The sequence below is a fragment of the Python bivittatus genome, unplaced genomic scaffold (assembly GCF_059951505.1).
Source record: "Python bivittatus isolate LINGU-HERP-01145 unplaced genomic scaffold, Pbiv_v1 ctg000690_np1212, whole genome shotgun sequence".
NCBI lineage: Eukaryota > Metazoa > Chordata > Lepidosauria > Squamata > Pythonidae > Python > Python bivittatus.
The window spans coordinates 7,505,742-7,529,360 of record NW_028277096.1 but is presented as its reverse complement, the minus strand read 5'-3'; the positions used below and the strand labels follow the sequence as shown (position 1 = coordinate 7,529,360).

The following is a 23,619-nucleotide window of genomic DNA, read 5'->3' as shown; positions in this document are numbered from 1 at the left end:
AACAGATCTCTTTATTACAGAATCGGCCAAGGAATTAAGAGTTGGTTGCATAACTAACCCTGAAAATGACTTTCAAGAGGCTTGGATCTGTAGCTATAGCTGCTTACCCCAATGTAATACACAAGAACTCACCTGGGCGGCAAAGATGGGCATGCTGGTCCTCCTCATCAGCACAAACTCCTAAGCACCAGGCATGGTAAGCAAATGCAAACAGGTCTTCTGGTTTGGTGGGGCGTGCAATGGCTCGGCTCAGCCTTTTTAACCATTCCTGGCATTGCTTAAAAGTAGAGAAATGGCACCTACAAAAACAGAGATACACACATATATATTCAGTGCCTCGGAAAGAAGGTCCGACAAAGGAATTTTAGCTAAACTCCTGAGGGGAAAGGGGAGGGAAAGCAACCTATTGAAAAGGCTTTCGCGGCCGGCATACGATGACTGGTGTGGGTCTTCCGGGCTGTGTGGCCGTGTTCTTGAAGTTTTGTTTCCCAACGTTTCGCCAGCACCCACCAGAAAAGTACAAGAAGTGCTAAAATCAGCAAAAGACAAAAGGGATCCCCTCACCGCCGCAGCAGTATACCGCATACCATGCAGTTGCGGGCAAGTATACATCGGGACCACAAAACGCAGCATCCATACCAGGATAAAAGAACACAAAAGGCACTGCAGACTACAGCAACCAGAAAAATCTGCAGTAGCTGAACATGCTCTCAAGCACACTGGACACAAAATCCTATTTGAAAACACAGAGATACTGGACAACACCAACAGCCACTATACCAGGCTATACCGTGGAAGCCATTGAGATTCACAAACACCAGCACAGTTTCAATAAAAAAGAGGAGAGTCTAAAAATCAATCCTGAAAAATACAGCCTGCAAAAGGTCAACGAACTCAGCTCAACCACCAGGACATGTGAACAGTTCACACAATGAACTTGCTAATCACCCCCAGCAGCCCCTCGTTAACAATTCAATAGAAGAAAAAACCCTGCCTAATCCCCAGGAAGATACACACAGATACTGACACCAAAACAAGCAGCCACTCAGTAACTCAACCCCTCCCACACACACCCAATCCCCCAGATCTCTATAAATACCCACAGAAGGGTCACATCACCCTGGGCACAGAGAGAACTGCTCCTGTCTGTGCTCCTGCACTCTGAAGATGCCGGTCACAGATGCTGGCGAAACGTTAGGAAACAAAACTTCCAGAACACGGCCACACAGCCCGGAAGACCCACACCAGCCAACCTATTGAAAAATTAAAATGCTAGGGACACCCTGAGACAACTGGCTGCAGTGCTATTAAATCACTTTAAAAACTTAGCAACCCTTGTTAACAAGAAAAGACATATTTATAATAGAAAGTGTATTAATCATCATCAACTGCGGCAGAAACTGAGCCTTTGCTTACAGACTTCTCCATTTGAGGTGATGGAAAATGGGGGAAACCTACAATCCTTATGCCCTCTTGCAAGTTTTCTAAGATACTTAGCTGTCCACTATTGGAAAGCAAACTTTATATTAAAGAATTTTACTTTAGTTCATGATGGCAACTTCTATGTTTAGAGTGACAAGGAACTTGGCAGCATCATGGTTCACAGCAGGAGTAAAAAAAAAAAGGTGTCGTATCCCAAGTTTGTTGCTGGATTACATCTTCCACCAGTAGCTATGCTGGCATAAGTTGTCAGAAGCTGGAGATCAAAAACATCTGCAGGCCACATGTTATCCATTCCTAGTTTGAGAGATTCACATTTGCTGACTCTCACCAAGCTGTAAGAGCAGGATGCTATTAGACAACCCCTACCTGACAACTTTGGAATCTTTGCAGACAATATGGAGCTGGAACATATCCCGACTCTCTACGCTTTCCATCATTCTCAAAGGCACCTAAAAACAGAGGCAAGGGATGAATGACAGGCATGCAGACACTCAAACAGACAATAAGCTAGCTGTTAAACATATATCAGATATCCCAGCAGTATCATGGAAACAACTTGACATTAATTGTAAGTTATAGAAGGAACAGGAATAAACTCAATTTGGCATATAACAGATTTTCCTTGGTGATCATCTTACATCTTAGTGATATAGGGACAATACTGAAGAGACATCAAGGCAGTTTTTGACTCTCCCTCTTTTTCAAACCACCCTTCATGAACAACTAACCATGTCCATCAATTACACTCTCAGCTGGATTGGGAGGTCTGCCAGACAGTCACACAGGCTTTGCTCACCTCATGCATAGACTACTGCAATGCACTCTATATGGGCCTGCCCTTGAAAACTACTCAGAAGCCTTGACTGTTCCAGAATGCAGCTGCATGGGCAATTATGGGGATATCTCATAAGGCCCTTGTAACACCTTTGCTCCATAGCCCACACTGGTTACCATGAGGCTTCTGTGTGCAATTCAATGTGATGATTGTTATTTATAAAGCCTATGGCACAAGGCTTGGTTATCCAAAGGACCATTTGTTTTCTGTGGCTTTGTCCTGGCCTGTATGATTGGGCGGAGTTGGCATGTTCTGTCCATTAAGTAGTGTCACCTGATAGGATCTAGGAAATATGCCTTCTCTGTTGCAGCATCTGCCCACTGGAACACCCCCTCCCCAAAATACACCTGGCCCCACCCTGGCCATGTTCAAAAGTGTTCCAAAAATCTGGCTCTTTCCCCAGGCCTTGGATTAGAGTGGAAGGCAGGTTCTGAGTGTTTGATTGTCTTTTAATGGTTATGTTTCTTAAGGCATTTGAGTGTGGGGTTTTTTTGTATTTCATTGTATTGTATTTCATAATTGTTTTTACTGTACACCACCGAGAGTCATTGTAGAGTTGGGTGGCCTTATAAATTTCACTCACTAGGAAGGAAGGAAGGAAGGAAGGAAGGAAGGAAGGAAGGAAGGAAGGAAGGAAGGAAGGAAGGAAGGAAGGAAGGAAGGAAGGAAGGAAGGAAGGAAGGAAGGAAGGAAGGAAGGAAGGGCAGTTGAAGCAAAAGCTAGACCAAAAGGAAGTGGACAGCTTTAACTACAAAACAGATTAAAAAGGGATAAAAAGGGAATAGCCAATGAATATAGGAAATGCATGAATCTCAGTGCAGCCAGAAACCAGGTTTTATGATTGAATATGCACAGCTTACTCCCTTCAATGCACATGGCAATATGAAGCCATAGCTTTCCCATAAATAAAGCATAGATCATGCTAGGAGTTTGCCTTCATGAAGGCAATTCTTCCTTAGAGAAGTAATCCCCTAACCCAAATTGACAAGTGCTCTCTTTGGGACATTTTGCAAGGTATGGTGGGTACCTCACTTGAAACATCCGAAGTTGTCTGATCAAGAACACTGAAGGACAGGGAACTTTTCAAGTTTGCTTTGCAGCTTAGTGGAAGGGCAAGCTACATAGTTCATTTCAAAGAAAAGAAAAAAAAAGACTAACACAGAAAACTATAGGCTCTGCCAAAAATAACCACCTAATATATTACCAAGACTTACATTGATTACAGAGTCCTTAAACTTGATATGGAGCCGGTAGTTAGAGATGGCAATGATGGCATCACTTGCATGGCCCAGATATTCCACACCCTCTCCTTGCAGCACAGTAAACGGAACCTAGAAGAGGGAAACTTACACCATTAAACTAGCTGCCTTCTAACCAGTCAAGGTTACAGGGAGAATATACCATATCCCCACATATCCAATTGAATGCTCTGTTCAGAAAGAGACAGACCTGACACTATTATTTTCCAGCCCAAATTCAAATTTCTAGTATTAAAATCCTTCATGAGCTGTGAAGGAGCTGAAGAAACTTTTATTTCAGTTTGTTCCTACCTGAATTATAAGATCATCTTCAGTTCTACTCCAGGTGCCCTGACCTCTTTTCAGTGCCAAGCAATTATGTTTTAATTCTCTCAGGTATTTTAATATTTTAATATTAATTCTGTTATGTAACAAATGGAGCTTTCTAATACATTAAATGTCTGATGTTCTAATTTCTGCCACCTAGAAATGGTTGTTTCACCAGGTGGTGGCACCTGGGCGACCATGTCTGGGCTCAGAAATTGAACAAGGTCAAGCCTGGTTAGTACTTGGACGGGAGACTACAAGGGTGTTTCATGACTAAAGGCTTGAGTAGGAATCTGAAAAACATCCTAGAAGAAGGGAGTTTCTGTACTCTTCTGTACTTTTACCAAGACAATTACATGGTCGTGTTTCATGTGGTCCCCAGGATTTGTACTTAAGTGGAGATTGCTTTTAGTTTTGGAAATTGTTTTTGCTTCAACATTTTGTACTTTAACCTGTTATTTTAGTTTACATTTTTTTAGATTATGATTTTGAAATATTTTATGAGCTGTCTTGGGAATGCTTTCCTTTTGAAGGAGCCATATCATTTAAATTAGTAAATAAGTAACATTCCAGCTCAGAGGCACTGTCACTGACACCTTATTAGGAAGGCTACAGAGAATGACAATTTCTATTTGGGAATGACTGGGGACAAGTACAGGATACCACAATATGGAAAACCCACAGAGGTCCAGATACCATTGTGGTGACAAAGAATGATCTCAGCTTTACTATGTATTTACAATATAAACAAACACCAATGGGGGCACAGCAGTTAAAACTTCTGATATACATACCCCTCCCAAAATTAAAATTAAGAAGATAAATTATTTTCTTTTTCTCCTCAGTTCTAAAATAAGGACCAAATCTCCATGGACATACTTTTAAGTGACACCAATAGTTAATTGACTGAAAGTACTTGGTTGTCAGTCTGCACTGCATTTGAGCTGATGTGCAAAATACTTTTTTTTCTGCTTTAATATCAAAGAGGTATCTTCCCTATTAGCTAAAAATTGTTTTCTATTTTTTTTAATTGGACAACTAGAAAATTTAACACAACCAGAGGAATTTATTATTTTAACATACATCATTTTATATGCTTTAGGAAATGAGCCAACAGAAAAAAATTTTGGGGAAAGATTGTTGGGTGATTTTTCTGAATTCTTCAAACATTTTTAAGCAGAAGGAATGACCAGTTGGGCAATATGTACCAAATTACTTAAAACCCATCCAAAACAATTTAGAAAGATTATAATTCATCTGGTGTAATTTTAGTGCAATAGAGTGTCACACGGATTACCTTAATAGTCAGTTCTTGATGAATTGACTAAAACAGGTTTAAAAGAAAATTTATGTTGCAAAGACTTCTATGAGATTCACCTATTTCAAATTCCAATAATTTCTTACCTCAATTTTTAAAAATCTAGATTGTGATTGTAAACATATTTTAAAAAGCCATCCTGGGAAAATCTTTATTTTGAAAGATGGCATATAATTTTAATAAATAAATAAATGATATCCCTAATCAAATACACTGTCACTGACACCTTAGTAGAATATCAGCAGAGAATGACAACCTTTGCTTGGCAAGGATCAGAAAGGGAATAAGGGATACAATACAAAAAACTGCGTGGTCGAACACCACTATCACCACCCAGCATGATCTCAACTTTACACTGCCACCAGCGATGTAAAGAGACACCAATTAGCCCTAGCATTTACACAGATTCTTTTACATTATCCTCCCTCCAAAAATGAGCCTTTCACTTTCTTTTTCCCTCAATTCTAAAATAAGAATGTTATATCTGGATTTTAAAAAATTATTGAGGGATAATAACAATTGATTTTCTGAAAGTACTGGCTGTCAATCTGCTGAGACTCAGCCTTTGTAGTGTTTAAGGTGCTGGACTAGGGGTCCGAGGAGACCCAGGTTCTAGTTCTTCCTTGGGCACAGAAATTAGCTGAGTGATCTTAGGTCAGTCACTCCCTCTTAGCCCAAACCAGCATCAGGCTCCACAACAAGCTGGCTGAAAGACAAAACCCCTTGTCACATCATGCATTAATCAGCTTCACCGTAAGAACTAGGTGAGCACAGTGCAAACGTAGCAGACAATATAATTAAATAGGACAAAGCTAAGGAGAACAACATGGTTGTCAGTCTGCATTGCATCTGAGACGAAGACCGGGGGGGGGGCGTTGTTTCTGTTTAAACATCAAGGATATCTTCCTTAGTGGCTTAGAAGTAGTTTTTATTGAGGTTTATTTCTTTGCTCTGTTTAACTGGAAAATTAACACTCCCAGGTCTGTATGAAAACATATACGGGATATGAAATTTGCACAAGAGTATACTACAATTCCATTTTTAATTAATATTTTCACAGCTCACTTTATATCTTTGAAGCAGTTCTTTTTCCTTTACAATTCTTTATGGCAATAATAATATAGCAAAATTGAAGAAAAGCTCAACAGCACTTCACAGGTAAGAGAATGTTTTATCACTGCTTTTTTAATCAAAGGGAAGCAGTGACATTAAGTATGCTCATACCTAAACTACCAAGTCCCAAATTGAGATGCACAATTTGTTTTATCTGACTGTATGGATGTATTGTTATGAGACCTAAAATAATTTTTAAAGGTCTTTAAAAAAATTACAAGAAAAAATGTTTTAAATTCATTCCTATGAAATTTTAATTATGCTGTGCCAAGAATGCCCGTTCTTAGATTCCTCTTCAAAGAAAGGTCAGTCTCTAGAGGAAAGGAATGCCCATTAACTGGGTGGCCAATGACCATACTTTTCTCAATGTTCCATTTTTTCCTAGGGCTCATGGCAAGATTCATGCCCCCCCCCAACTATCACCGAGGAAATTCTCCAATCTGTTTAAAGTCCAATAATGCTATGTTTATACAAAATTCAATTATATGATCATTTTTAAATCAAGGTGGTGAAAAAACAATGAACAACCCTCTTAAGTGAATTAATCCCCTTAAAACATCTTTACAACCAAAAGAAAACCAAGATACAACAGCTATGCACAGAAAAGTGATCAGCAGTTTTAAAAAGTTATTTAAGTTTTAAGTCAAAGAACAAGAAATGGCTGGGTAAATATCAGTCAAACTGGAAAGCTAATAGTTTTTGCTTTCAATACTTGCATCCATCTAAAATCTAGAAAATCAAAAGTTGGATTCCAGTTCTTTGAAAAGCCATTTTGTCAACCTCCTGAGGGATTATCACTCTAATGTCTTGGGAAACCTAAGTGCTCATCCTCCATCCCACTTACCAAATCTTTTTAAGGGACATGTCCTCATGACATTAACTCACCCCCAGCCCACTGTGAAGGCAGCTTAGAGTTACCCTTACTTATTATTTTGAAGTAGTGTTTCCCTCTTCTTGCAATACAAAATTTGCCATATGGACAACCTAAGCTGACTCAGTGACAATACTGGTGATGACAATAACTGGGATCAGGAGCCTCACATGCACATAAATAGGGGTGGGGCTTCAAATGCTCAGTTGCATCTGCCATTTTGATGCTGTTGACCCCCCACCCCCACTCCCCGGCAAATGCTTCTAGCTGGAATTTGCCCAGCTTCTGTTGACCTCTCCCCATATGGTTTCCAGGCATTGCTGTCTATGTCCATTTTGGATTGTGCTGCAAGAGAGACTTGGGTACCTGGATAACTTCTTTTTCATTGTGATATCAATCACCCAGGAATTTGGTGCTGTTCAGTGTGTATGTTTTGTGTGTGTGTGTTCTGGAGAGATAATGAAGCAGAAAAAGTGTTTGTTTCACACAATGCTGAGTTCAGTACTCTCAGTCCTCAAAATAGGAGAACCACGGTGCAGTTCTTAAAATATAGACTTAGAGCTGCAGAAAAAAGATTTAAATGGCATTTGAGCAACAGTTGATACTTGTAGCTACTGCAGTAGACACATCTTTAGATTCCTCAATTACCAATTGTATGGAAAAAGAAATCCTTTACATCTTTGGTCCCTACTCCAACCTTATGGTTTTATATTATACACCACTCATTTGCTAGGGAGGCCCAAGTAGCTTACCTGTAAAGACTCTTCTTCTTTAATCAGTTCTTTATGTGGGAATAAATCCTTAGCTTGGATGTATTCCAGACTGGGAGGGCCTTCCTCACCCTAAAAACCAAACAGAAGAACAAATGCTTAGAGATGCACATGAATCATATCTGTCAAAACACTGTCAAACATTTACTTATTTATTTATGAACTCCACCTTTTACTAGCAGCTCAAGGTGTCACATAGTACTCCCTCATGGAATTTTTGATTCTGTGGTACATTGTGTTTAGAGATAGTGACTGATCCATAGTTTCCCAGTGAACTTACATGACTGAGGATTAATCAGAATTTCTTTGTTTCATGTCCAACTGTTTAACCACTACATCACACTACTCTCATATGTACAACCCACATACAGTGTTGATACGTCTACTCGCACGTATAATTCTCCAAGAGTCCTGCTAAAATTCTGTTTTTCTATAGTATATAACTTTGCAAGCACACAAATAATGCAACATTCTTCAGATGAGATTAACTAGCAAAGACAACAAGACTCAGACACTTGAAGGAGACATAATACCTATAAATTAATATGGAATAGAACTGCAACTGTATCCCAGGATGCTTATATGTTTACACACACACACACACACACGGAGAGAGAGAGAGAGAGAGAGAGAGAGAGAGAGAGAGAGAGAGAGAGAGACTGACTGACTTGTACTTTATTTTCTTCCCACGATGTTTTATTTTGTGTCACCACTTAAAGTATCTATAAATATACTGTAATTTAATACTTTTACTAAACACAATATAGATTTAGAATAAACCAGTTTGGGGTCTAAAGATGAACAGCCATCCCTAATCAGCAGTTCCAATAATCAGTGTCCCTTTAGCTCCTTCTCATAACTGTCTAGCCAGTGCTAGCTCCATAAACATTCATAATGTACAAGCTTATAGTGGAACTATTTCTGTATTTCTGCTTTAGAACTGAATCTTTGGGCCTAACCTCTAAACTGAAGGGAGAATCTTCTGATATTCCTCCAAGATCTCAATATGGTTTCTGATTTAATCAAAGGCTACTACAATCTTCCAAAGATCTTCTATTTTTTTAAAAAAAAAATTTATTATAACTTCAACACCCATACCTTTATTAACACATTTAATCTGTGCCATTCCCAGGATTTATTAGGAAACTGAGAATTTTATTGTAATAATCATAATTATAAACAGACCCTTCTGGGATTATATTAAAAATGATCATCTAATCCATCTTCCTGTATCCCACAATAGTGAACCAAATGCCTCTGAAAAGTCCACAATGGGCCCTGAAAGTGAAAATCATCATTGCTGTTTCTATCTAATAACAACACACTTTCTCTGAACGTGGAGTTTCCATAAGGCTATAGAACAGATTTTGATGCGGCACAATGGTTATTAAAGTGAGCTAGACTTGTGTGGATAAGTTCCTGTCACTTTTTCCAGTTTGACAGAAATTTATCATCTTGATTTGTACAAAATAGGGATTTTTAAAATTCTGAACTGTAAATTTTCCTCAACACTGCTCTTATCTACCCAGGAAAACCCTCAGGCAGTTTTCTTGTTAGGTGAGGTTTCATTTTTCTATTTCAAATCAAATATTTTTCAGTGTATGGAAGAAGCTCTTAAGTAAATAAAGCTATAGAAACTTTACATGATTGGAAAATACTTCAAATTCTCAAAACTAGCTCCAGGATTAGCCTGCATATTTTTACATGGTCAAGATGGATACAGATGAAGAACTTCTCTTTTGTTAAATCTGTTTGGAAAAAACAAAAAACAAAATGCAAACTGCTCAAGGATAAATATTCACCTCTAAAAACAGTATCTGAGAAATCAAGGCATTACACATATTTGTATATCACATTATCTGGCTCTAAATTCTATGCACTTTCTTAAAAAGTTTAGTGCTTTTTCTTGGAAAAGACTAAGAGGGTGATGGATTTAATCTTAGGTTCTGCTAATAGGACCAGGACTGAACTTTAAACACATATGCACTGCACCAAGGAGACCCAGTTTCTATGAAAAAAGCAGGACAAGGAGAACGTCTGCCTAAAAACTTGAGCAGAAATATTGAGACAGATGGATTATTACTCTGACTTGGTATAAAGAAGTTTTGTACTAGAACTTTCATCCTGATATATATTTCTGATGTAGATCATGCTGATATAGGTAATCCAGTAATCTGGCAATGTTCCTATATTCATGTACAGTATTGTGTTTTTCTTTGCCAGATATAACATTCAGGTATAAGCAACTGTTGTCACTAAGAGCACCATTAAACCAGCTTTATTAAAATAATGCAAATGCAGAGATTAAAAAATGATAAACTTTTGTGGAACTAGCATAAAATGTTAGCTCACTACAGAAGCAAAGATCTCCATTTTAAACTGGAGATTCTGTTTTCTGATGCTCATATCTGAACTAACTAGTGATATGGTTTTACTTCCTTTTAATCCAGTAATCACTTCTGCCTTCAGACACTGATAAAGACAAGTACTTCTAAAATGTGTCTTTTTAAAAACCTCTTGAAAATGATACAACCGTCCCCCCAAAATTCAACAACAAAACACCCATGTACACTGATCGCTTCTAAATATTTCAAACTATTTTTTCTCACATTCATATTTCATAGTATTAGTAAATTCATATTATTAAAAACTAATTAGCCACTTGCTAATGAGAAAGAAAGAACAGAATAAGACAAATAAGATAGAATAAGACAAAAAAGAGAGAGAAAACTGCTTTCAGTAACATCTAGTTAAGATTTAAGAGACTGATATATGTTAAACTGTAATTTTTAATCAAGTTATTTCTTCTATAAATAACTCTCCAATATATCTTGCATGCTGCTTGTGCAAGCATAAGACACACAGTATGTCAGGTTGCAATGAATGTGTGAGCACCTAACTCATGACAGGAACCCTCTTAGCATAACTGGAGTTGTATGTGCGAGCCTATTTGATTTCAACATCTGACTGATTGTAATTTTAAAATATAAGTCCCTCATATACGAGGGGATAGATGCAAAGACCAAGTACCTTATTCTTAACATTCCTAACAACTTGCTTACTATTAGGATATAAATTTATGCAGATGCACAGAAACATCCCCCCACAGAGGATGAGGCTGCTAAGCTATTCTTAGTCTGCAACTATGTGTGTTCACACTCACACTTCATCATATGGGTCTTGGAAATACAAAGAGTCCTCCCTCCCCACAGCTGTTTGCTGTGCCAAAGCTAATGCACATATATACAGATACTTCTTCATGGATACCTGATGTCACCTTTCTCTCATTTAAATCCCTACTCAATATTTTTCTCTTCAATAGCACAAGTTCTCATATCCTAATTAAATTAAACCTCAGAACTTTGGAAATGGTTCACAATTCCACATTATTTTCCCCACCCTACTACTTAAATGGATATATTCTATCTTTCTTCCATCATGAAACTAAGGTGGCCTACCATTTAGGCACTGAACAGAACCATACCTGTTAAGCTCCAGATGCATTCAGAACACACCTCCAGGGAAATCTCAGGGCTCAGATCAGTCTTTTGCACCCACTCCCTTTTATTAACCTGTATTATATGGGACTATATTAATTATAATCACGCCAATTGTACAGAGTGAGTCATACAATTACTCTTGTGCCTTTACATCTGCATGAGCTCTATCACTGAACAAATGGTTCCCCATTTAACCCTCCTCCCAGACACACTAGCAAAGTACAGGTTCTATGTATGTGTATTCATATACCAACACAGCATCATCAAAGCTAGAATCACAACAACTTTTCACTTGTCCTGACAATGTAAAGAGTTAACTAACCTTGAGGCCCCCTCTGCCTCCCAGCCTCCTTCCCCATGACTTGTCCAACACACTCTTGTTTTCAGACAGGTTTTATTCTTATTATGCTTCTTCTTCAAGTCTTTTTTCTCAGCAGGCTCAAGTTAGAATCCTAGCAGGATGTACTCAGGAGGCCAGAGGTTAGTAGAGCACCATGCTGAGTAACTGCACTGAGAAATGCTGCCAAATGCTGCCCACCATGGCTGGGCAGTGCAATTATTACTCATATGAGGCCAGCTTCTATTGGTTTGAAGTGGGTATGAAGCAGGATACTTTCCATCTTCCCTTATTTCTCAAAAGATTTTAATACATGCTAGCAAGTACAGTGGGGAATTCTAATAGGAAGACCCATGTCTCAGTAAACCTAACTGCTCTCTTTGGCAGCCATGTGGCTGTGATTCAGTGAAGCACAAAGCAGCCAGAAAGTGGGAATTACAGCTTCTGTGGATAGATGTGAATCTGTTCTCAGCAGGCCAACATCAATATACTGGATAACACCAATGTCCTAGATCAGGAAAATCAAACTTCTCCTTGTACATTTTGCTCGGATGGTTTTGTTCAGTGAGATTACTGGAACAATTTTGGCACCCCCAATCGGAACCTCTAAGCTCCAGGTGAAGATGAGGTAAGTATTCTGGGAATTATCCAAAAATATAACTACGGTGTGAACAAGAAGCACACAAAATTAAGATGAGGAAAAAGAATGGGGAAGAAGAGAAACCCCAAGCATTAGGCTGAGAGCCGTATAAAAGGCCAGATGTCTCCAGGCAGACAGTACGCTTTCTTCCTGGCTCCGCCACTCCACCCCCACCCCAAATATCAGATGCAGAGAGAAATGCAGACTGAGAAGCAGCCTTGCATGCAGTCAGTGCAGAGAAGAAAAGGGTAGGAAACAGGGAACCCACTTACAAAGCAGTTCAGCATGGAACAGGAGACACGGCCTGGCAGAGTCATGGTCGTTTCCAAAGGAGCTTGCTGTGCCAGGGGCATGCAAGTGGCATCGCTTCCCCCTGCCCCCTTTGGCATAAATGGCTCAGGCAGATGCACAGTGAGAAAAGCAACCTCCCAAACACGGCTAGAGCATCTCTGTCGCCAGAGATGGGAGCAGGTGCGCTGGCTGCTTCAGCAGCTGCCGACAATGGAGGGGAGGGAAAGGCAGGAGAAGGAGGAGGAAGAGAGACTCCACCTCCCTCTGATGAAACCAAGATGAAGCTCTGCCATGCCAGGGGTTCCCTGACAGCCAGCACAGAAAATGGAGTCATCAGTTCAGCCTACTAGGAGGATTCATGGCTCTGCAATTCTCATTGTCCTCTGTTGTGGGGCTACAGCACAAGACTGTTTGGCACGCAGCTTAGCAGCCAGGCAGCATGTGCAGGAATGTCTGGGAACAATAGCAGCCGCCACCGCCTAGCTTTGTGTATTCCAGTAAGAAAAAGAAGCAGTAAGGATTCAGCTTGCTGCTCGTATTCACACAGAAGGATGGGAATCCTGCTGGCTGAGCTCTGCCAAAGGGACACAGGACCTGCCAGCTCTGCTGCATAGCTACTTAGGCCTGCAATCTCCTCTGGCTATGTGCCAAAGAATACACAGCTGACATCTCAGAAACACCCCTACTTCACAGAAAACCTGACATAATCAGGCAACAGCTATATACAAAAAATGTATTTTCTTTCTTCTTTTTCAACTTGTTCTTTTGCCTATAGCCAAAACTCTTCTGGGACATGTATTAAATAGACAAAATTAATTTTAAAATATCATAATACCTAAATTTCACTCTAAACTGGTTTTCCAAAGCTATATCTGTGCTGGAAACCAGGGAAGGGGAAGGGGAAGGGGAAGGGGAAGGGGAAGGGGAAGGGGAAGGGAAGGGAAGGGAAGGGAAGGGAAGGGAAGGGAAGGGAAGGGAAGGGAAGGGAAGGGAAGGGAAGGGAAGGGAAGGGAAGGGAAGGGAAAGGGATTCCTTTGGGTTTGTTACAAAATTAGAGGCAAGCATACAGAATCATAAAGGGACCACAAAGGTGATCTAATTCAATCCTCTGCCAATACAATAAATCCAGCCTTGTAACAGCCTTGATAGGTGGTCTTCCAGCTTCTGTCCGAAAATTCTAATTAAAAAAAAAAAGTACAGGAAGAGGTCCAACCCTTTTGAAGACCAATAGGGAACTGCCAGCTTTTACAAACATACATATATACCCAACACACTATTCCTTTTTAAGGTAAGCAATGTTATGCAGAACACAGAAAAGGAGTAAGACATAATAAGCCAAAGAAATTAAAGATGTAAGGGAAAAAAAAAAGCTAAAAGCTTACAATTTCTCTACTGCCTCAATCCTTGAGAACTCCAGGTGGTTTACAGATATTAAAATAACAATAAAATAGAACTACATTTTAACTTTTCAATGACAAAAGATCAAGCAGTAACAAAACACACACACATACACAAATACACAAACACACACACATTGACATACATGGTATGTATGTATGTATGTGTGTGTATATGTGTATGTATATATGTGTGTGTGTGTGTGTGTGTGTGTGTCCCTGTGAGTCTACAATCAGTCCCCAAAAGTCTTCTGGAAAAGCCAAGTTTTTACTAGTTTTTAAATTTACATGAACCCTATTAGCTATATCTCTTTATATCTTTCTATCCTTGCAAACAAACCTTGCATCCAACACATCCATTGCCTTTTGATCTTTATACTTCTGACTTCTCCCTTTTAAAGGATTTAATCAGCTCCACCCACTTATGAATTTCTTAGTTTTCACCTTTCTCTCAACCCATTCATGTATCTTTATACATTTATTTTGCTATTAGATTTGCATTCATTCTGTCTGTATCATCAAACCACCTCAACATACTTCTTTTGTACCGGTCATTCACTTTTGTGTTCAATCCATATTCATTCAGCACTCATTCATTCTTGACCATATCTTTTCTTGCCTTATCACATACACTTAAGTAATTAATTTCCCATTGCATACAACTTACTTTTATGTTTTTCTTAACATACTCAATACTGGCTTCCAATATAACAAAGTAGGCAGAAGAAAATCCTTATACAGAGCCATTTTCACTTATTTAGACATTTATTCCTTGCTAGAGAACACAATTTGCTCACTACCTTTCAACCAGCATTTGCATGTCTTAGATTTTTTAAATCAATTTTTCCATCTTAATAAACATTTTACCAAAGTACTCAAATTCACTTACTTTAGATTTTCATCATTTATGTATAATTTGCAATTTATCTTCCGTAAGGCAAGTAACTTGCTCTTTGTGTCATCATACAGTCTTTCACTGTAAATCATTTAGGTTCTCAGACAGCAACAGAGCTTCAATTACATATAAAAATACATGTATATTCATCTCTTCAACCAACATACTACTAATCACTATGAGCATTCCTTATTCATTTATCCATAAACACATTAAACAACCAAGAGGATACCATATATCTTTGTCTTATTCCCTACTGCATGATGAACCATTCACTAAGCATTCCACTTATACTCATGCATGCTTGATTTCCATGATATACTGATGTCTTTGCATTCAGCAACCAAACTTCAAATCCATATAATTCAAATTTACTCACTTTATCACAAACTTTTTCTCAATCAACAAATGTACAATAAGAGTTCTTTCTCACAATCCATACATTTCTCATTGACTTGTTAACAACAAAAATCTGATCTGCAAACCACATGTCAACATAAAGCTGCACTGAACTTCCCAAATGTTGTCTCTTATATCCTTTCAGTCAAAATTCTATCAAATAGCTTTCCAAGTACACTTAACAAACCAATTCCCCTATATGATCTTCTAAGTTTCAGTATTTTTGCATTCACTTTTCCTACCTTTGCTTTGCATAAGGGAACAAAGAGCATGGGTCAAATTTTTGGATGATCTCTGGCAGGAGTGGGACAGGGGTAGTGCATCCATCCTTGCTTTACTTGACCTCTTGGCAGCCTTCAGTACCATCAACCATGGTATCCTTCTGGATTGGCTGCAAGGGTTGGGAGTGGGTGGCACTGTATTGTGCTGCTTCTCTTTCTTCCTCTGAGACCAGTTCCAGTTGGTGTTGATTGGGAGCAAGAGCTCCCACCCTCAACCCCTACTATGGGAGGTGCTTCAGGGTTTGGTATTTTCTCCACTCCTGGTGGAGTGCCAGGTTTTGATCTATCTTGCCAGCAATGGATAACCTTGAATAGGATTCGCACTTTACATGGCATTTGCCAGGATTCATTGCATAAATGGGGTATAGCACCTTCACCTCAGTGTGACTGTGGGGCCACACGTCAAACTATAGATCACATTGTGACTAGCTGCAAGCTGAGGGCATATACTGGCCCAGTATCTGATTTTTTTTAATATAAATGATGTTGTGCTTCAATGGTTAGATGGCCTAGACATTGGTATTTGAATATAGACTTTTTAAACATTTATATTTTAAAGTGTTTTTAACTTAGGCTAAATGCTAATATTTAATGTATATCCATGTATAAGATGCCATACACTAAATAAATAAATCCACTCCTGTTTCACATCTTCATGAAACCACTAGGTGAGGTCATCTGTCACCATGGAGTGAGGTATCATCAGTACGGTGATGATACCCAGCTGTACATCTCTGTCCCTGGCAAGTTAAGTGATACTGTTGATGTCCTGTCTTGGTGTTTGGAGGCTGTAGGGGTTTGGATGGGGAACAACAGGCTTCAGCCCAAGTCCGGCAAGACTGAGTGGCTTTGGGTTTTGGGGCCTTTTGGATCCAGGAATTTACCATCTTTGGTGTTGGATGGGGTGACACTGCCCCAAAGAGACTCTATGCACACTCTGGGGATCCTTCTGGACTCACGACTCTTGCTCGAGGAGCAGGTGGCAGTCGTGGCTGGGGGGACCTTTGCACAACTTTCTATTGAGCTCTAATTGCTCCCATTCCTGGATTGGGAGGCTCTATTCTCAGTCACTCATGCCCTGGTCACCTCCCGAATGGACTAGTGTAATGCACTCTACATGGGGTTCCCTTGAAGAGCATCTGGAAACTTTGGCTGGTGCAAAATGCAGTGGCACAGGCAGTTATGTGTGGTCCTAGAACTGCATGTCACACCTCTGCTCAGCGAGCTGCAGTCTCGTTGCCAGTCTGCTTCCAGGTTCAATTCAAGGTGCTGGTTGACTTTTAAAGCCCTACATTACATGGGGCCAAGTTATCTGAGGGACTGCTTCTCCCCAGTTACATGTACCCATCACATTAGGTCAGGAGCATGTTGCAGGTCCCATCTGCTAAGGAGCTTCCTGTGGTAGAACCAAGGAGGAGAGTGTCTTCTGCCATGACACCTGCCCTTTGGAACATCATTCCCCCCAAGGTGAGATTGGCCCCGACCCCACTGACCTTCTGGAAGGCCCTTAAAACCTGATTTTTGTCATCAGGCCTAGGGATCCCATAGAAATATGGAGCCTGTGAAATGTTATACTGTTTGTAAGTTTCTGATCACACTCTCCCATTTTTTGTTTTATTTATAGTTTTAATTGTATTTTAACAGTTTTATTTTTTAAATTATTTTGATTGTTTGGTTTTTGTTATTTCAAATGTGTGTGCTGTCCAAAGTCACATATGTGAGATGGGTGACTATATAAATTTAATAAATAAATAATAAACAATAACAGCATTCTTCCAAACATCATGTATAGCTCAGCTTTTGTACACACATTAAACAGTCATAGAGCCACTCCATAGGTAATCCATTTCAATGTTACAGTATTTTTCCAGTTATATCTGTAAGAGCTGTATTTTTAATTCTCACAGCATTTTTTACTTCCTTTTCATCCTTTTTTATTAGGACATTAATATTTATAGCATTCATTTCAATTCCACCCTTTTGACATCTATCCCATTCCATTCCAGCCTTTTTTTCACTTCAGTTTTATCCTATTTCATCACTTTTATTTTTAATTCTATTCCCTCTGAAGATAACTCCTTGTTTAGGTCTTCAGTACTCACTTCTTCCAGTGAAATTGCTCTGCATGTTTAATCTTAATAATTCCTTTCTCCCCTTGACTACTTTCTTTGAAATTTTACTTTCTATCCACTTTTTCTCACTCTTATTTTTTGCAGGATTCATTCTGATATAATTTTTCTTCACCTACTAACATATTATTTCTATCATCCTGCTGACAGTAATATAGTAGATAATTATAATTTTTGAAAAGTAAAATGAAAAAACAGACAAAATAACATCTTTTACATCACACATAATTTAAGGTTAATAATAGTTAAAGCACACCCAGATTGGAAAACAACTGCATGGAGACCATAGAGAGGAATCTGCAACAGGCTCTATTGAACACCATCATTTTAGAACTTGGCAGAACTGAAGATCAAGGTTTTACTAAACAGCTTGAACCTTTTGCTGACAAAGTATGGGACAATGCCTGTTCTGCTTTTTTCTCCTCTGTCTGGGCTCTCTGTTTGGGACCACTACAGTTTAATAGTAGATTTTATGCCTTGGATGAAAAGGCTGTCCATTCAATCCCACATCTTTCTGTCTTCCATGTCTGTCTGTCTGCGTCTCTCCATCCGTCCATCCATCCATCATAGCAAGAGAAACACTTTAAACTAAAATCTTGGACAGATGTTGCCTATCACTTAAGACAATGCTGAGCTAGGTGAATCAATGGTCTAACTTGATAAAAAGGTCTAAGTTTCAAAAATTCTGCAATCATTGTTCCTTTTTAGATTTTTTTTTAAAAAGCTATTAAAATGTCAAGCTAAAAAAATTAAGAAAACAATATGAAATAAGGAAAAAATTAAAAGAAAACCAACAATTCTGTGTGTATATATTCTTAAATTCATATATGATCTTAAAGAGAAATACAAATATTTAAAACATCAATTTTCTATATTTCTACTGAGAATGACATCTGTACAAAGGTAATTTATTAGAAAAAATGTTCATAAAGCTAGTAAATGGTTACCAAATTTAGACAACTGATTAAAAAAAAAAACTAAACAAGGTTGGATCAGGTTTATATTTGGATGAGAGATCATGAGAAAATCTCAGGCTTGTAGGGTAGACTGAAAAGTTAAAAAGTATTCCAGAAAAAGGCAATGGCAAGCCATTTCTGTACAGTTGTCAAAAAACAAAATGAAAATCAAAACAGCATGGACATGTCCAAGAAGTCATGACAAATTAAGATCAAATCTAAGGATATTTTACTCATAAAGAAAAAGGTAAAGATTCCCTCAAGTCAAGCTTGTTGACATGTATTTCTGTTGGCAACAATAAGGGAGTCAGTTGCCATTCATTTTTTAAAACTTGCCATAATTGTGGGATTTCTTGGGGGTCTTCCACTCAAATATTAACCAGCTTTGACTCTGAGATCAATATTAACCAGCTTTGACTTCTGAGATCAAGAAGGGTGTTTAGGTGTTGTTATGCTCTGTGACACTCTTACTTGTAGGGTTCTTCAAAGTTTTTTGAAGCTGTATTAATTGTTTAGCCAAAGCAGTTTCCCACACTTTTGAATGCCACTTATCCAAAGAAAGATGCACTTTCATTTTTCATTATTTGTAATAACAAACTTAGAAGTGAACAAGAATGATTTCTTATGCTGCATGAATTCATTTAGAAAAAGCAAACAGTAAATAGGATTTGAGAGCCAGTTTGGTGTATCAGTTAAAGGTAATGAACTAGAAACTGGGAGACTGTGAGTGAGTTCTAGTCCTGCCTTAGGTGTGAAGCCAGCTGGGTGAGTTTGGGCCAGTCACTCTCTCTCAGCCCTAGGAAAAAGTCAGTGGCAAATCATTTCCAAAAATGCTGCCAAGAAAATACTGTACTGTATGGACTTCTCCAGGAAGTTGCTAGGAGTCAAGATTGACTCAAAGGTGTGCACACACACACGAAGGATTTACTATCAAGAACTGCTGAGCAATCCTCCACGTTTGTTCAAAATATTTGATGGAAAGAAATAATTTGCATTTAGTTTGACATTCCCACTAAAATGGCAACGTGCACCAATTGCTATAACTCCCTCCAACATAATTTAGAAAATATAATTTAGAATATATGTAGCTCAGGGTTGAACTGTGGAGCCCTTGGTGCTCTTTGAGCTTGGCTGTTTGATTGCAGACGTTACATTACCCAACTAGGTAACATCATCAATGCAAGTGAGTGTGAGGTTTGCTCCCTGTTATACACAGTAGCTTGCCCTGCCAGTGTTGGTGGGAGTGTGGTTTTCTCTTTGGTAGTTCTTTGATTAGGATATTGTTTTCTGCTTGAACGTTTGTCTGCTTGATTGTTTGTCTCCTTGGTGGTTCTTTGATTAGTGTATTGTTTTCTGCTTGATTATTTGTGTGGTGTTAATCCCTGCTTATCTGGGGAGGATGTGTTCTGATCTTTTGGTTTCCTTCTAAGCTTTCTTATTGTCTCTTCTCAATGGTGTGTAAATATGGTTTATCTCTAATGTCTACTGATGGTTGATGTGCTTCCAGGAATTCCCTAGTGTTTTTGGATTTAGCTTGGTCTAGGATGCTCACAGTTTCCCAGTTGTAACAATGGTTGAATCTGTCCATGTGTTGTGAGACTAAGGAGTTTTCATTGTGTCTTCTGACTGCTAGTTAGTGTTCATGGATGTGTTCTGCTAGTCTGTCCTACATAGTGGCTGTTAAAGTCCTTACACTGTATGTTGTACATGACTCCTGTTTTTTCTTCTTGGGCTACTGGGTCTTTTGGTTTACTTGAGATATTTTGGAGGGCTTTAGTTGGTTTGTGTGCTACGGTGATGCCATGTGGTTGTAATAGACTGTTGGTTGTTTCTGAGATGTTTCTGATGCATGGCAGTATTATCCTTTTCATAGGTCTAGAGGTATGTAGGCATAGGGGTAAGCTTTTCCAAACACCAGTTGTTGCCACAAAAGATGGAAAAAACATTGTAGAGTAGGTATACACATAATCATCTGGAATACAAAGTTGAAGTTGATGTACTTCTAAGCCAAGGGTAGCCAACATTCACTTAGTAATGAGGGCAAAGGTGGAGACAAAAGTTGATGAAATTGCTGGAAGTGCTCTCTCCCACAAAAATAACAACATCCCAAAGGAGGAACCACTGGATACAGGCAAGAGCCCACAAGATACATCAAACAAAGAGAGCATCTGACTGTGGTCCATATTTTACAGTTGCCTTGTATTTATAGAACAGTCTAAATACAGGTAGTCCTCGACTTATGACAGCAATTGGGAATGGAATTTCCATCGCTAGTGATGCAGTCATAAAGCATGACTGCATCACTAAGCAATGGCAATCCCTGCAGTCCTGGTTGCCATTGTTAACCAAATCCCAGGGTTGTTAGGCAAGGCAACTTCCTGCCTGCTTCCCACAACCAAAGTCAGTGGGGAAGCCGGTGCAAGTCCCAGGCCAGCTTGCAGATAAATGGCTGCTGCCAGGTGGGGGAAGGTGTGAGGAGGTGCATGAGGGTGCAAGGGGGTGTCCAAGAGGCGCAGCACAGGTTGGGGAAGGTGTGCAAGGGTGCGCGAGGGGTGCGGGTTGGGAAGGATGTGCAAGAGATACAGGACAGGTTGGGGAGAGTGCGCAAGAGGCACTGCACAGTTTGGAGAGGGCACAGGGCTGCACAAGAGGTGTGGTGTGAGCGCAGAGGGGCTAGGGGAGAGTGTGTGGGTGGGGGAGACTTACTTGGTTGAGATCGCTGGCTATAGAAATTACATTACATTACATTACATTACATTACATTACATTACATTAATAAAATCTGTGATCTTCTCTGCTGGCTTCCCCACTGACTTTCTGGGGAAGCCAGCAGGGAAGAATGCAAATGGTGATCACATGATTGTGGGGTGCTGCAACTGGTTGTGAGAAGCAGTTGCCAAACGCCCAGATTATGATCACATGACCACATGGGTGCTAGGATGGCCAGAACTCCAAGGACCAATCACAACCACCATTCATTCAGCACACTTGTAACTTTGAATGGTCACTGAATGAATGGTCATAAGTTGAGGACTACCTGTAAGTCATAAGACTGAGAGCTTAGCAGGAAGGCTAGCACCAATGTTAGGGATCTCAATATTCCCAAAAGATAATGAAGGATTTTTTTCCTCTTCTGAAGTCCAGTGATGATTCAGACAAAGAAAAATGGCCTCAGCAGAGAGTGCTTCAAATGCCCGAGTTTTGCAGTGCTTAAAAAAAATGACAGAAATGGCAGTGCATATGCACAGTGAGTGAGACAGTTTCTACCAAAAATCTTCAGCTTTAGAAAGTTATTGATATAGGCCCTGTACATGTACATAATGTATATCTGTGAAGCACAAAGACTATGACAAAAAGCTTTAGTTAATATGCATTTTCACAGAATCACAGTTGGAAGGAACTTTGGCTATCATCTAGTCCAATTTTCTGCTTGATATAGATTCTGCAATCCAGGATGCTGTGGTACTGGCAGCCCTTTCTCTCTGGCTCAGATATCTATCCCTTCTCTTGGGTACCTGATACCATAGGCCCTTTAACAGCTAGAATCCTCAGAGCTATTTTCCAAATGCAGCAGTATTACTCTTTTCTGTTTAAGCTGCCACCACCTGCTTCAGTTATGGGGTGGCAGCTTATTTTCCTTATTTTCTACTTATATCTACTGTTTCCTGTCACACTTGTAATTGACCTGGGCAAATTTTATAGTCACATCTGCACCAGTATTAAGGACTAGCTGACAATGATGAGTATAATCCAAGATACAAAAGTATGATTTTAATAAAAGAACCTTGACCCCACAAAACAAAAACATTTATCTAGTTACTGTCCCTTCTCTACAGTGATAATTCTTTGACATCAGGAATCCTTGTTTAAAAACCTTCTCCCAACCTGAGCTGAATGAGCTACACTTTTTCTCTCATTAATCATCAACAATTCTTCCCCACAACCAACCCCCAATGACTAGAAATTGTCATAACCAATTCCCAACTGTCATTTATCTCCCCTCAGCATCTTTTTTCTCAATCTTTCCTGGTTAGAAAAAAGAAATTTAATTCTTCAGTGGAGTTAGCCACTACAGCAGGTACAACATTTGTGACAGAGATTGTTTAGCTTCTGCCTAAGTATCTCCAACAAAGGAGAAGGCATAACCTTGGAATTCAGTTCCACTGCCAAATAGCTCTTGTCATTAGGAATGTCCCCATTTCACTGTAATTTCCATAGTTCTGGATTTGTACTTGGAAACAACAAAGAACAACTTTGTTCTATCCAGGACAGGCTTTCAGGAACTTGAACACAATTATCATATCATCCTTTAATTTGCTCTTTTTCTTAACATCTATTACTATAAGTAGAAGGTTTCTGCCCCCCTCACTATCCTGGCTGCTCTTTTCTGAAGACACTGTTTGCAAATATTCTTAAAATGTGGCACCTAAAGTTAAATTCTAGATGTAGCCTAACACAAATAATGGATTATTACTTCCTGTAATCTAAACACTACCCTTCTGCTAATGCAGCCTCAAAATTGCATCAGTGTTTTAAAGAGCCATATCATGTGTGGCTGGAAGTCACTGAGGACACAAAATCTTTTTCACATGCTCTGCTTCCAAGGTAGATATATCTACACTTTTGATTTCTGTATCTAAATAAACATTTCCACATTTATTTTTTTTGAATTTCATCATGTTAATTTCAACTGTCAACATTCTGTAAAATCTTGATGCATCAGTAAAAGCATGTGTGATTGCAAGGTGGTTTCTAGATTAGAGTTTCCACAGAATAGTATGAGCATGCTTGGAATATAACTTGGCCTTGGCTGCACTTATGGCATGCCGGCCAAAATACATAGAAACTGCTACAGACCTTACCGTTAGTGGGGAATGCT

The 23,619-nt window shown here is 39.2% G+C and overlaps 1 protein-coding gene across 2 annotated transcripts in view; it reads right to left on the bottom strand.

The window, feature by feature from the left end:
• MTMR4 (myotubularin related protein 4) overlaps positions 1-23,619 on the bottom strand; it is a 55,125-nt gene that overhangs the window by 14,374 nt on the left and 17,132 nt on the right. For both annotated transcript variants that reach the window (XM_088152475.1, XM_088152476.1), the window contains exons 3-6: positions 7,898-7,987; positions 3,493-3,609; positions 1,810-1,892; positions 133-299 (exon numbers count right to left, since the gene is read on the bottom strand). In XM_088152475.1, coding sequence (XP_088008601.1) covers positions 133-299; positions 1,810-1,892; positions 3,493-3,609; positions 7,898-7,987 — 457 coding nt within the window. The remainder of the gene's footprint in view (positions 1-132; positions 300-1,809; positions 1,893-3,492; positions 3,610-7,897; positions 7,988-23,619) is intronic.